The 16190-nt window shown below is 40.9% G+C and overlaps 1 protein-coding gene across 2 annotated transcripts in view; it reads right to left on the bottom strand.

Annotated features, from left to right (window-relative positions):
- Positions 1-16190, bottom strand: part of rbfox3a (RNA binding fox-1 homolog 3a) — a 259104-nt gene that overhangs the window by 46112 nt on the left and 196802 nt on the right. For both annotated transcript variants that reach the window (XM_053341235.1, XM_053341234.1), the window contains exons 4-5: positions 4267-4320; positions 1010-1102 (exon numbers count right to left, since the gene is read on the bottom strand). In XM_053341235.1, coding sequence (XP_053197210.1) covers positions 1010-1102; positions 4267-4320 — 147 coding nt within the window. The remainder of the gene's footprint in view (positions 1-1009; positions 1103-4266; positions 4321-16190) is intronic.

Genomic DNA, 16190 nt, shown 5'->3' with positions numbered 1-16190 from the left:
CAACTAGTTTATAGCCTATCATTGTACAGTATGCAATTTAGATAAATCTGATGTGGAAACTTGAATTAAAATCTTGTCCCCAGCAGTTCAAATTTTGAAACAAAAAATATATGAATGTTGGATTTTTTTAATGAGGTAGAAGGAATGTTTTTATGATTGTCTAACCAGGAAACACACATTATTACGGTATTCATAGTCTTGTATTTTTATGTGTCTTTAAACATGTTAAAAGAGTCAAGATTAGAGAAAGATGGTGGTCTGTGTTACATGTTGACAAAATTGGCAAGGTATATTACATTTCTTCAGAAACTTAATTGGGAAAACATAGTATGAGTAGTATATAATACATTTCTAGGAGACAGGGTTACTGCATATGTTTCCAAGGTGAATAGTAGTCAAGATTAAGAAAATCCTGTAATACAGTTAAAAACATGATCTGAAACAGGCTTAAGAGTCTCATGATAGAAGAATTCTAGTGAGTTAAAATAGAAAAACAGAAACAGGAAATCAGGGTGAGAGGATAGGTGGGGGAGATTTTTCTGCTACTATCTATATTTTTCTATCTACTCCCGATACAAGTGAAAGGTGACATCAACATCTGACCCTAATAGCTGAAGTTTAAGTTTTAACAAGGTGTAAGGACCACTGATGATCATTTGGAAGGTTTTAATTGGGATTCAAAGAAGAAACATGGTGATTTCATGCACATGCCACAACGCACCACACATTCTCTCATAGGCAAAATAGAATTGACTATTTGTGTCAAAAACACAGCAACACACTCACACACTGCTGGATGGGTTTATCTTTATCTTTGTCACAGAACAGGGTTCAGCATGCATCGTTCAGGGTGCAGCAAGCAGGTGGGAGAGAGGAGATTGATGGAGGAAGAGAGGGAAGGCATTGTAAGAAATGTCAGGCAAGAAGAGAAAGGAAATAGAGTCAGAATGAGGAAGAAGAGAATAAATGGGGTTAGGGGTGTGGAGGTAGCATAGAAAAATAAATGCACCTCTATTTTGCGTCCTTCTACGATTGTACCATTTAGTTTCTCCCGTGCACGGTCGGCATCTGCACTTGTTTCAAATGTTACAAACCCAAAGCCCTGCATTTGCCAGCAGGTGGGGTTCAGAGTCAAGAGACATAGGATGGAAATCCAGAAATGAAATGATGAAACAAAGAGAAAAGAAGAAAGAAGAAAAAGACACAAAGCACAGATGAGAAAGCTGCAGGTCAGGAGGAAGCCTATATCTAGAAGCAGAAGCCAAAGAGACAAAAGGCTGGTAGGACAAAACACTACAAACAGGGCTGATATTACAGTAAGGAAAGCTGGGAACACCAGGACATCAATGAAAAGAAATATGATTCTGCTTAAATAATCACCTCATCACTTTTAGTGCGTGTCTCTGTTCTCTGTTCCTTCTAGCCTCCTCATTCTACTGCACACGCACGTAAAGAAACAACTGGAACTAAATTAATTGGCACAGGGAATGAAAGCCTCCACACAAAAATGTATGTATGTGCGCGTATGTTTGCATGTATGTTATTGCTGTAGGATGCAGTTGTTCTGCTAGTGCACAGATGCTGTGTGGGAGAGCAGATAAGTGCCATACAATTGCAATCTCTCTACGGCATAAGTCAGCTGGGACTCTCTGAGCCCCAGGATGCAGCTCGCTCATGAGACCCTTTCAGTGTCTCAGACTGCACCTTGGAGATGCAGCTCACTCAAACAGCCCATATGCAGTAAAACGGGCCTCCAAACCCAAAATTACAATGCTTCATCAATCTATGTCACTGAGTTAAAGCAGGCAGAGAGTAAGAGCTCTCTGCTATCATTCATCACTGACTGTTAAATGTTCCATTCTACCTGATCAGTAACAGTAACACTGACCTTACTGGTTTATCCATGAATTGCCATTGTCATATTTACTTCATGAGCTTGTTAAGAGACACATTAGAGCCATGGGTACTTAATAGTAAGATAAAGATAAGATATATGTCCCGTCAGGGAAATTATACATTAAACATACATATATATATATATATATTAGGGCTGTCAAACGATTAATTTTTTTAATTGAGATTAATCGCAGAATTTCCATAGTTAATCATGATTAATTGCGTTTTGAATTGCATGTTTAAAATCCTGTTATTTTACATTTCAAGGCAGTTTTAAGCCCATAATGTAAAGCATTTCTTACCAGAGTGTCATAACTGGGAATCTATCAATGCTCTGCTGCGACTCTCACACTCCAAAATGGTACTTTGGTGGAGCTGAGGCTCGCTTGGCTGCACCTGGGTGTTTAGCGTGGAGGTGCTAACTCAAACTCGACGTACTCCGTTTGACACAGGTTGCATTTTACTTTTGACTTGTCAACTGAAACGTCTCGAAGTTTTTTAAAGTTAAACAAGAAGTTCAAAAGTCCAGTAGCTCTCTTACTCTTATGGATTGCATCAATCTAATCGCGATTAACGCGTCAACGCTGACAGCCCTAATATATATATATATAAACAATCAAGGACCACAAATAAATTAAATACAGCAGCAGAGGCATAATAACTAATAATAAACTAAGATTCTGTTCTGCATCAAGTCCTTCAACCTTAACAACATAGCTACATCCATAAAATAGGTCTAAGAGATCAAGCAACAAAAGCAGTCAGGTGTTTAAACAGGCTACAAAAATTCAACCTAGGTTCTACAATATTGCATTTTTTCTGAAAGGTTTGTTTAAGTTTAGGGAATACAAAGTAGGATGAAAAGATCTTGGTTCGATCATGGTTTGGGATAAGAACTAGAGGTTGTTTGTAAGATAGGTTGTACTCAGGTAATGTTCACTGCTGAGAGTAAAACACTGATTACATTAATGCCAAAGTGGAATTTAAGTTCTTTGAATGGGCAGATGTTTGTTCCAAGACACACAAGCCTCTAGTTTTACAATGGTAAACTGGTGACTGCATACAATGGTGTGTGTTCTGGTCCACGTCCCCTGTCTGGATGTCATTCTTGATGTGGGTATACTATGAATACTTATTTTATGTGCAGTGGCACAGGCTGACAATGGCTATAATATTATGATGAAAAAAATACTGCTCATTACTCTTATGGATAATGTCAAATGATATAAAATACTAGTGACAGTGAGACATCATAGAGATATTTTAAAATATCATTGTGATGTAAGAGTGTGTTTTTCTACGTGCGTAATGCTCTCCCTTTTCATGCAGTCCAGCCATGTCATTTGACATCCCCTGCTCCTCTCACAGCAGAGAAATACACCTGCCTAATATTGTGTAGGCTCCCTTCATGTCACCAAAACACCTCTGACTCATAGACTCCAAAAGATACATACATCCCTTCATGATAAAACTGCTGCCATGAATGGGGGGCACTTGGTCTGCAACAATATTTTAGTGGTCATGTCAAAGTAACACCTACATGAATGACCGGACCCAAGGTTTGTCACAGGGTCATCAATTGTCCTTCCTTGGATCACCATTCTTCCAAAAGCTATGCCCTCATTTGATCTGTTGCTGATGGTGGTTGAGATTTCCCTGAAGTGTTGAGTTTTGTTTAGAGAATTTAGGCTCACTGAATAGTTTGATGAGTATGAAAATGATATGAATGGCCTCCACTCTTTGTGCTTCAATGGGCAGTGTTTGCTTGCTAAACTACAGGAGAGTGATAATAACACAAAGAGCAGATTTGATATGAAAAAGAATGTAACTTTGGAACCCACGTGATGTATCTAAGTCAGACTGCTGAAGCCTAAGATTAGCTTAAACTGAAGTCATTTTAGCATAAAATGATGTGGTCAGTGATCTTATTCGGTTGAACATAGCAAACAGGTCTTTTAAAAAAATAGGTTTATAAGAAATATAAATATGCATTGTTATTGTTCTGATAGCTTGTTAACATTTTACAGGTGGTATAAGAGCTGTTATTAGTCATTTCCCCCATTTTACATCATTATGACATTTTGAATTGGACTTATATCAGGTGTCAGCTCAGATACCCTGATATAGTTTAGTATTGTAAAGAGTGGGAAAAATTCATTGTATGTCACAATGTATGGCAGGCTGGTAAGTTGTAAGAGTTGCCTGGAGGAAAGTGTCACTGACAGATTTGTAATTAGTATTAGACACAAGGAAAGAGAGCTGTGAAGACAGAGAGGGGAGTGAAGCACTGTAAAGGAAAAGGAAGGGACAAATACAATTAGCTGGAAAACCGTATGTGCGTTCATGAATATATGGTTACAGTGGACTTACCTTGGAGCCTCGCTCGTTAAAAATAATCTCCACATCTAAAATCTTGCCAAATTGCTGTGGAAGACAAAGGAGGAAGAAAGAGGGCAGGGAATGAAGAGAAAAAAACAGTAATTAGAACATGGCAACTAGGGTCGGGTACCTTTCACATTTGAACCCATACCAGTACTGGTACCGGTACTGATACCCAGTGTTTGGTATCGCTACTCAACGGTATTCATTTTGTTACTTTACTCTAAATCTGTAACTCCTGAAGTATCAACCCAACAAGTCCCAAAATGTATACTTTAAAATTTGTCTATTTGAACATTTTAAAAACTAAATAAAAGTATAAAAATATGAGCATATAAAAATAGACTATAATGATCAAACTCAATTATGCACAGTACAATGTGTAGTGAAATGTTCCAGCAAAGATAAAGATACATTTAACACACAAAAAAAACTATAAACAAAAGAATAAAGATATATAAAGGATTGAATTATTAGAAAGAAAATGTGAGAAAAATATATACAGTGTAAATATGAGACAAAGTAAATATATAAAAGATATATAACAAGTGCAAAAACTACATAACTACATATTCACATATTAATCATATTTCTTTTAAACATATTTATTCTCATGTGTTTCTGTTGTTGGCACTTTTTTCCCAAAATGCATCTGTGTAGCTGTAGCACTATTATAGAGTTACACATGGTGAGACCATGACTGAGTTTAGTAGGTGTAATGATGTTCATGAAATTTCTCAACAAGCACTACAGGTGGACACCTACGGTATTGCACCCATGAGCATGACAAAAAACAACTGTCAAACCGGTACACAACATTCCGTTCTGACACGTGCACAACTCGTGCGTACAGCTCCACAATGATATGCTGGAATGTACTGAAATTTGGCACCATTTGTTTTGACTAGTGATGGGAACGGCAGTTCTTTTTACTGTACTGAATCTTTAGAATCTGTTCATTAAAACGATTCGTTCAAAAGATTCGTTCACCGAATCGTTCAGTGCTCTCCAACTCCCTGAACTGATAAACAGCCAAATAATCCGTCATTCAGTTCATGATTCAGCCCTGAGGTTCACGTTCACTTACTGAGGGACAGTTCAAGGACTATATTATACAATCATTCGCAGGAGACGCAGCGCTGCTTATACATGCACTAAAAATATTACACAGTGAAAGTGTCCTCTGTGCACAGTAAAATAACATAACATGATGCTACACTGATGTTAGCAACACAGCGCTAATGTTAGCAGTACATGTACTGAACGTGAATCAACTCCTCAGCCCTCAGTGCCCTGAGTCAGTGAGTGACTGACACAGCGCCACTTTCAGCAGTTCGCGAACGATTCATTGAACGATTCATTGAACGACATGCTGAGGACATGAATCTCGTTCACGTACTGTGCTGAAAGTGGCGCTGTGTCAGTCACTCACTGACTAAGGGTATGTGTGTGTGAAAGCGTTGTGTTGTCACCCCTCCCTGATAATGGTTGAGTCCTATCCAGGTGACATCTAGTCTTAGAAGAAAACAACACTCAAAACAAAGTTTTGATATAGAAGTACAGTTTTATTGAAACACATAATAATAAGAATAAGAATAATGACAATATATAATAATAATAACAATAATAAAATAATTTTATTATTGTTATTATTATCATTATTCTTATTATTATTATATTTGCAGTAGAGGCACAAAGGGGATAATAATATGCATGTGTAAATATACATTTGTTATTAGCCTATTATTATTTTACATTTATTTTAAATCTTGCAGCTTGCCCTGCACTGGTGACTCTCACTCACTCTTCTGTCTCCTCTCCTCTCATTACTTTATGTGTGCCTAAGTCCATTACGATAATGGGGATTGGGGCGTGTGTGTGTTTGTTTTCGTTAGCCGTTAGCTTGGAGAAATTGATGCTATTGGCATGAAAGCGTATCCCCGCGAAGGGGAAACAGAATCACTCAGAGTCAGTCAAAGTGTTGTCGTTCACTGAGTGATTCGTTCGCATTGAACGAGTGAGTGAGTCGCGGCAGTTCCACTCCCGACCGGCAGCCATGCTCGCGGCTGAGCTCAACTGAACTGAACTGAGAAAGGAACGAATCAGTTCATGAAGTGATTCAGTTCACTTCGTTCACTCAAAAGATTTGTTCGTTCGAACGACACGTTCGCGAACGACACAACACTAGTTTTGACATGAATCAATACTTGGTAGTACCCACATAATTCGGTCGGTACCATTAAAAGTACTGACCTTGGTACCAAACCCTAATGGCAACCTGCACCGTTCTCTCTAACTCTAAAATAATAATAATAACTAGAAAATTCCAGGGAAATTTTGAGTGCCACGGGGCTACTGCCGGGACGAGTACACGATTTATTTCCAGTGTTCAAAAGTCACCCTGATCATATAACACTAAGTAACTTTTACTGTGGCAGTATTAAGTACATCTTACTGGTCAGTATCAAGTGTAACAGTAAATGTAAGCAGAGAGTAGCACACAGAGCACAAGGCAGTAGCAACATGCACTAACTGTAAGCACTACAACACAGTGTGTACTCACACACTCACACACACACACACACACACACACACAAGCCAGCATTTGAGCAGTAAGACTGTCAATATAATTCATATGTATATATAGAGAGAGACTATCAATACTAGCTCAGTTAACTGGCAAAACAGACAGACAAGTAGAATTAGCCAATCACAAAAAAGTAGGTCAGATTCTGCCCAGCAACAGGTTGCTGAGGTCAGCTAAGGCCCTGCGGTTGCTACGGCGATTTCAGGATCTGCCTTGAAAAATGTCAAAATTCTAAAGGATTTGGCTTCTGACAAGGTCCCGAACAATTGCAAACTGTGAGAAAACCGTAACTCCTGTCCAAAAACCGAAAACACCGTGAGAGACATAGAAGCCGGCAGATTCTGACAGTGTTTATTTTATTCAGATATTCCTTAAAATGAGCGAGTAAGCTCAGTGTGAACACAGAGTGTTGTGCAGACCCCGCCTGTCAAAGTCACATTTTATGAATCCCAACACCTATGTCTACATTTTGACAAAAAATTATTTGTCTCCTTTTTACGGTTTGGCCGTGAGCTCGAGTTAAAAATAAAAATTAAGGTTATATTTTACTGCTTCTCACACTCTAGCCAACTACCGCTTCCACTCTAACTTTGACGAAAAAGTGATTTCCACTCCTCGTTTGACTGCTCATAGTTTGAAAAGTTTACATTTTATGTCAAAACAGTTTGGTATTTTTCCAGAGAGGACAAGTTTTCCTCCGTTTTGAAGTTTTAATCACGTTTCTACGTGCAGGTATGAGCGAGCTACATGACTCTGAAAAAAGGTGAAAAAAGGTGAAATTTTTGGGTTTTTTCAAAAAATTCCCATTCATTTCCAATGGAGAAATCTCCCGTTTTTTTGGGAATAACTTTGGGAAACTTTGGAATTTCAACACCAAAAGTCATAACACCCCTCCCCCGATCGAGCCGCACGTTTTGATGTATATATTGTCGGGGTTTTCTCAAAGCTGCGGGAGGAGTTACGCGCCGAAAAACGGCGGAAGAATAATGCGGAATAATAATAATATTAAGTATGGAGAAGATTAATAGTTGCCTCGGAGCTTGAACCCGTGGCACTAATAATAAAAAAAAAACTTAAAAAACACTGCACAGCTCCATAGTTAAATACTCTCCTCCTCACTACTTACAGTCAATTCTCGGAATTCACCCGACAATGAGATTAATAAAATATCAATTTACTCTTAATGCTGTGTTTGCCTGATTGTGGTAATGAAGAGGCGTGTATGTGTTTGTATTAGGGACTAGGGCTGTGTAGACTTAATGAACATTAAAGCTGCAGTTGGTAACTTTGAGGAGAGAGAGGACGAGCATCAAATTTGAAGAAGTACAACTTTCAGATCCCTCCCCCTCCCTCTCCGCTGCACTCCTGCCCTGCCTCCAAAGTCCCTCCCCCAAAGGAGGCTGACGTGCGCGACCATGCGCACGTGGATCGGTAATGCATGAACTACACTCCACACGGCTAGATATAAAACGCTTTACAGTGACTTTCACATGGCTATACCTTACCTAGAAACTCGCAGATATGAGCTTGACCAAGCTGAGGAGGAAGGGGAGGGGGCTGTGTGCGTGAGCAGTGATTGACAGCTGTCAGACACTCCATCAGACACAATCCTGGCTCTGATTGGTTCTTTTTTCCGGCCGCGGTGGATTCTGGCAATTTGCAGTAGGAGCAGTAGGTAGGGCTAAATGAGCCTGTTTTTTTTTTGTTTTTTTTTTACAGATTACTAGTTTCATGGAATGCTGCATAGTGACAGTCTTAGCAAATATGACAAAAAGTTACTTTTATAAGACTTACCAACTGCAGCTTTAAGGCAGTAGATGCAGATGCTATAGCAGTGCAATTAAAAAAAAATGAGGAAGGGGTAGCAAGACACATCCCAACCTGCAAAAAGTCATTTCAGAGAGGTTCTGGGATTGGAGGGGGGGGGGTTAACACTTGGTGTCGGTCCGGGGGAGAGGGGGGATTGTTGTCGGCCTGGACGGGGGGGGGGGGGTCAATCGGTCCAATAAGTGGCTACACAGGGTTATGCTGCAGCTCTCACACGCGTTGCATTGATAGTCACACAAACACACACACACACACACACACACACACAAACAAAAATCACTCTCCAGTGCGCACTCCTGCTCGCTCACTCCAGATTCTGGGAGATTGGATCTCATTTGCGGGCGTCAGGGAGTCGTTATCAATATATGGGAGAGTTGGGATGTCTGGGGTAGTTTTAGAGGCAAAGGCCCTCTCTGTTATTTGTGGTAATGGTAAATGGACTGTACTTATACAGCACTTTTCTAGTCTTTTTGACCACTTTTATACTACATGAAACATTAACCCATTCACACACATTCATACACTGATGACAGGAGCCACCATACGGTGCTAACCTGCTCATCAGGAGGAAACTAACCATTCATATACATTCATACAGAGTTGGTGCAGCCATCTAGAGCAATTTTGGGTTAAGTATCTTTCCAAAGGAGTGTGAGAGTGAAAAGATAACCCATCAAGGCTAATGATGAACCATGTATTTGGCTGCTCCCAGTGCAGACCATCAGAGTAATTGTCACAGGGTAACAGTAATTCTGGTGGTGGAACTAGTGACACTGTTTTCTTAATTGCCTACACAGAAGGAGACAGGGTTTTTAAACAGGTAAAGAGGAGGAAGAGCAGCAGAGGAGGAGTCGTCGCACGAGGGAGAGACGCCATGATACGGATGTGAAGAGGACACAAAGGAAGAGAAGTTCAGCCTACGGCATAACTACAACCAACCACCGCATTGATCCGGCTCCTCCACTCCGACAGGAAGTAACAGCAAGCGTCCACTAGCTGACCAGAAGAAAAGAAAGGGAGACAGGGTTGAGGCAGGCTTCACCCCTCCTCCGAGTTAGGTACCGCTTTTTATTCACTCCTTTCTCTTTTATCCCAAACGTACCAATATAGAGGAAAAGGACAAGTTTTGTTTTATTTGCATGCTTTTTATATATTGTTTTTACTTAGTTTGTTACTTTGGTTTAATTGCATGTTTGTTTCCATTGGTTTTAGTTGTATTATGTTCTGAGGGGTCTCTTAGAGTCTAGAAAACATTGATTGATTTTATACTCTGTATGTGTTAGTCAGAGGTCTCGCAGCAACGGACAAGAACTAACCCAAAAGACTGCTGTTAGTAATTGAACTGTTGGTTGTATAGGTACGATGGGAATGATGATAACACACCCACACCCACCCAAATAAATGTTACCAGTTAATAAATGTTCCAACAAACCACCAACAAAAACTAATCTCCATATTTTAACTCTGAAACAAAGAAAGCAGAAGTGATTATTGAGAAACATATAAAACACTGTTTGATTTTGACATTTTTCACTAAATATCTTTTTATACATTATATTTCGTTATATAACTGAGCTAACTGTTTTTGCTTATCAATAAAAGACTTCCAGATGACTTAGAAGAGGATCAGGATCAGAGTTTATTTATTTTACAGATGGAAATAAATAATATCTCTCATGAAGACTTTTTAAAGTGAAGCAACTAAAGCAGCATAAAGCTGCTGCTGTGTTTTAAACGGCAGCAGGTGTTTCACATTCAGAGGTTTGAGGCTGAGCTGCAGGCAGCAGGGTTGAGTGGAGGTGTGTTGGGAAGTTTATTTGTGCAGCAGAGTTAGCTGCTCCTCACCTCTGAGGGGTGCAGCTGAACCCTCTGTGCAGCAGAGACAGAGAGACAGCGTGTTTTTTTAATTTTCCACTGTTGCCTGCTGTTGCCTGTCATCACCACATAGCTACGTAGATTTGATTGGTTCGGGCATCTTGCAACTGATTCTTGCTCACTATATTATTGCTGGTGAAGTTGACTGTTCACATCAGGCCAGAACAACTGGGAATTGTCTCGGTGCTCCCGATGTGCAGTCCGCCCCTGGTGTCCCAGGAAAGCAGCTGGCCCAGACAGAGTGTGCCCAAGAATGCTCAAGGCCTGTGCTGTGGATCTGGGGGAGCCACTTCAGTACGTCTTCAACTTGAGTCTGCGACTAGGGAGGGTACCTCAGACATCATGCCTCATACTGGTCCCGAAGCAGGCACACCCAAAGGAGCTCAACGACTTCAGGCCTGTTGCCCTCATATCACATCTAATGAACACCTTGGAATGGCTGCTGCTCCATCTCTTAAGACCCCCACTGCAGTTTGCCTACCAGGAGAATGTGGGTGTGGAGAATGCCATCCTCTGTGCCATCCTCTATCTGGATAAAGTGAGTGGTGCTGTGAGAATTGTTCTTTGATTTCTCCAGTGCCTTCAACACCATCCAACCCATTCTACTGAGAGACAAACTGTTGCAGATGAGAGTGGACCCACGCCTGGTGTCCTGGATTACAGATCTCACAGGAAGACCTCAGTTTGTCAGACTGAGGGACTGCACATCTGAGACTGTGATCAGCAGCACAGGTGTGCCACAGGGAACTGTGCTCTCCCCTCTACTGTTCACCCTCTACACTGCTGACTTCAAGTACAAGTACGAGTCATGCTACATGCAGAAGTTTTCTGATGATACTGAAATAGTGGGGTGTATTAGGGATGGACAGGAGGGTGACTACAGGAGCCTGATGGAGGACTTTGGGAAATGGTGCAGAACAAACCACTTGCAGACCAAGGAGATGGTTGTGGACTTCAGGAGGTCCAGCCCCCTCTCTGCTACCAGTCTCCTTTTAGGGGGTTAATGTGAAGGTAGTCAGGACCTATAAATATCTGGGGCTGCATCTAGATAATAAACTGGACTGGTCAGCAAACCCAGATGCAGTTTACAGGAAGGAGCAGAAGCGGCTCTATTTCCTCAGGAGGCTGGGGTCCTTTAACATCCTGATATTTTACTAGTCTGTCATGGACAGTGTCCTCTTATATGCTGTGGTGTGCTGGGGAGGCAGCATTAAGAAGAGGGATGCTGGGCGACTGGACAGGCTGGTGAGGAAGGCTGGCTCTGTTGCTGGCGTTGAGCTGGAGTCCCTGACATCAGTGGCAGAAAAGAGGGCCGTGAGCAAACTGCTGTCAGTAATGGACTGTGATCGCCACCCCCTGTACAGCACTTTAACTGGACAAAGGAGTGTTTTCAGCGGCAGACTTCTGTCACTGACATGCTCAACGGACAGGTTGAGGAGGTCCTTTGTTCCCAGGACTTTTTTTTGGACTGACTGAATGGCTGTACGACCTGACTTAATATGGGCTACTGAATGCCTTAATTTCCTCTTGGATTAATAAAGTATCTATCTATCTATCTATCTATCTATCTATCTATCTATCTCCCATCATGGTTACTTAAGCTGCTATAGATGACACTGTACCATACATTCATAAATTTTACACTGTCTACACAGAATGGATTTCAGCTGTTTTTCACCTATTTGATGCACTTCTGACATAACATATGCTTCTATTTTAATAAATCCACATGGGCCATGAAGCACTTTTCATTTCCCTCATGCTATATGGAAGTAACTGTGACCTGAAATGTATTTTTCAAGGTATTTATGGATATTTCTAGGGTCTATTTTTTATTTTAGGCACATAACTTTGATTGTGTGTTGAGCACTGCCACAATGCAGGTAACCTACGGTACACTCAACACTGTACTTAAACACACTCTGTGTAGATGTGCCAATTGTAGCAATGTTACAATGGGCAATCATACAAACATGCAAGTTTGGGTATAATTTGGATTTATGTACATTTATGAGGTTTGGCGAGTTCTTGGGAATAGGATTTTGAGGAAAGAGAGATAAAGACCATTTGAGCAAAGATGCAGATGAATGGAGGGATAAAAATGATTAAAGAAATTTGAAGTAAGGCTAAGACATTTTCAAGGGGTTCCAGCAGCTGGGCTGCTTGGACCTCTAATTAAATCCCTTTTTGATTAGATTTTTTTTTTAATTTATTTTTTTTGACAGGGGAAAAGTTTGGCCCTATTTTATTTTTAAATGAAATCAAAGATTTACAATGTAGTTTCTGTTTTTTTAACGACACCAAGTTTTAAATTTAAGTAAAAAAAATATTAACAATGATTTTCATCTTTGGTATAGATAACTATCCATGTCATAAACTATGTTGTCGGAGCTGGGATGGGATGAAGCAGAACTAACCTTGTCAGGCAGTATGGTAATGCTCATCCTTGTGTTCTCCATAAGTAGACCCTGAATCAAGTAGTTTATTTCAATAAATAAATAAACATGGAGCAGACAGTGGAGCAAAGGCAAGGACATGGCACCAACACCAGCCCTGAAGATTAAGGAAGTCCACCAGTAAAACACACACATTGGATCATATGTTGCAATAACGATTGTTGATGCTTTTCATACAATAAAAGCCTAAATATTGAAAAAATTAGAAATCTGATTTTATAATTAATAAAATATTTAATGGTGTTTCTTTGCGGTTTTTGTGTATTGTGCATGTCTGTGGATAGCAAGTTCAGGCAGACAACATGCGGGAGCAGTAATGCCTGCAACCAAATGGCCTGAGGTGGAGATGGAATAGAGGGGGGCTCATGCCAGGCTAAAGGCTAGGACTACATAACCACCACTACCTAGCCTGCAGACAACATGCGGGAGCAGCAACGCCTGCAACCAGAGGGCCTGAGGTGGCGAAGGAATAGAGGGGGGTTCATGCCAGGCTACTAGGCTACTACTGTACGATCACTAGAAAAACAAGACGGACAAGCTGAGAACCAGGACTACAACCCAGGGTGAAATAAGGGAATATTGTGCTCTTATTTTCACGCAAACCTGGCTTTCGGACTGCATGCCAGACTCGGCTCTCCAGCTCCACACTCCATCCACTGCGGAGACCGCACATTGGCCTCAGGGAAGACAAGGGAAGGAGGTGTCTGCGTGTACATCAACAACAGATGGTATGGGAATGTGCAGGTAGTTAAAAAGCACTATTCTTTGGACATTTAATGGTGAAGTCCAGACCCTTTTATTTACCTAGGGAGTTTAGTGCTGTGTTTCTGCTAGCTGTTTACATTCTGCCTCAGGCGGATCATGACGTCATCAGCACGCAGGAGACAGAAACCCTGGATCATCGGGGAAGTGCGGTCCATGCTATGTTCTCACACCTCTGCGTTTACCTCAGGTGATGTTGTGGAATACAAAAAGGCCAGATACAACCTGCGCAGCTCTATCACACGGGCCAAAAGGCACTATAGACTGAGGCTGGAGGGACATGTAGTGTGTAATTGTTGGAATGACAAGGCCTTGGTTTTCTGCATAATTATTTCATTTATTATTATAAAGAAAATAGTTTGAAAAAGAGGAACAAACATTATCTCTGGCACATGGGGCTTGCTAGGCGTTATATCCCCTTTTCAATCAGCAATCAGCTGTTTTCAACAGCTGTGGACGGTCTGGGCAGGGCGGGGGCGGGGTTTGCACCGGGGGAGAGACAGTTCCAACAAAGACTCCGGCCCGATGAACATGGCAATGTTCTTCAGTAGAATAATTCAGTTAGAGTTCAGTTCAAGGTTATATAATAACTGTATTGGTCTTCTTATCAAGGAGTGGTTGGGCAGTTGAATAGCGCAGGAACGTACTTTACCATCTCGTCCAGAGAATATTTCTTGAATCCGTCCTATTTTCCAGCATTGATGTGGTGTTACTGGAAGTATGAGCAGATCTTAAAAACAACAAATACTCATCTCTCCATCTCTTCCACAGTTGATTGAGTAGCCGGTCTCGATACTGCCATTGTCTATTCATGTGTTTTGCATTCACTCCAATAAAGTCATCATCTGTTTGTATCTTTTTTGTGGGTAACACAGTTAATCTTTCTCCTGTAAGGAAATGAGCTGGTGTGAGTGGCGCGAGGTTTTCATCAGAATCCAAGTAGGTGAGCGGTCTGGAATTTATCACTCCTTCCACCTCAGTCAAGAAGGTTTGCAGCTCCTCGGATCGAAGAAAGGCTTTTCCCAAAATCCTCTTCAAACACATTTTAACAGATCTCACCATCCGCTCCCACATTCCTCCCCACCAGGCAGCTCGTTCAACAATAAATTTCCACTGGACCCTTTTTTCCGAAAAAAAATCTTGAAGTTGTCCTCTGTTTAGTGTTTTCCATAGAGTCTGTAGTTCATCTGCTGCCTTTTTAAACGTTTTTGCATTATCAGAATAAATCACTTTACATATTCCCCTTCTGGCGATAAATCTTCTGATAGCAAGCAGGAAATTCTCCGTTGTCATATCTGAAACTAACATCACTGCAGACTCCCGGCGCATGTGGCAAGGGCTGCAACACATCACGGAGGCCATAACCAACAAAAGCAGGCTCCCAGATGAACTGAATGACTTCTATGCTCGCTTCAATGTCCTTAATTCCAACACTGGGATTCTGAATGCCCAGAGCAAGCTGGACACAACACTCAGCAGTTTCTGAAGAAGTCACAGCAGAGACTTTTCTTGAGAAGGCTAAGGAAGTTTGGTATGCCAACCAAAATCCTAAGCAACTTCTACAAATGCCATCAGTGTCATCACCAGCTCCAAATTATTATTATTATCATTATTATTACTATTACTATTACTATTATTATTATTATTATTATTATCATTATTATCATCATTTGTAGTAGTACAGATGAAGCCATTTCAAAGTTCCCGTGTTTCCTTGATGGCTCCTTGACTGGTCCTTGACCGGTCCTTGGCTGGCCGATAATGGAAGCCGGGGGATAATGCGATCCCCCAGCGATGACGTGGGCAATGAGGCCCCGACTGGAAACGACCCTAAGTTGCCTGAGTGAAAACCAGCTGCAATGCCTCATTTGTCCACGGGGAGGAGCAGTGTGTTTAGACCCACTGCTCATAGAAAAGACTAGGCTGTCCAACAATTAAAAAATTAACTGGATTTATCACATTACAACTCTGTGATTAAACCTGATTAAAATACGAGGCTAAATATTATATACACTAATATTACTTGTATTTACTTCTATTCTTCTGTATAAAGTAGCCGAATGAAGGGTACAATATAGTTAATCCATTAGAAAGTAAGGATGCAATTGAAGCTGCCGTACATCTGACAGGACACCGTCTGTCACAGGAAACACTCGCGGACACTTAATAATTCCTCTCTGATCACTGATCACTGTCAAACCAAGAAACAAACCCAGTCTAGTGATTTAAAACAGGACACGCTATTTAATACGTAGTGTTAATATTATATGGCTTCCCAATCCGATCATTTTTTTGTGTATTATTTTATCATTATTAAGGCAAAATAACTCAATTTATGTCCATCAACATTATACTGAATAGGCTATGGGCTTAATATCAGTTTGCATCCAGCGTGCTGCGTGGACTTT

Source organism: Scomber japonicus, chromosome 20, assembly GCF_027409825.1.
Source record: "Scomber japonicus isolate fScoJap1 chromosome 20, fScoJap1.pri, whole genome shotgun sequence".
NCBI lineage: Eukaryota > Metazoa > Chordata > Actinopteri > Scombriformes > Scombridae > Scomber > Scomber japonicus.
This window is presented reverse-complemented; position numbering and strand designations above follow the sequence as displayed.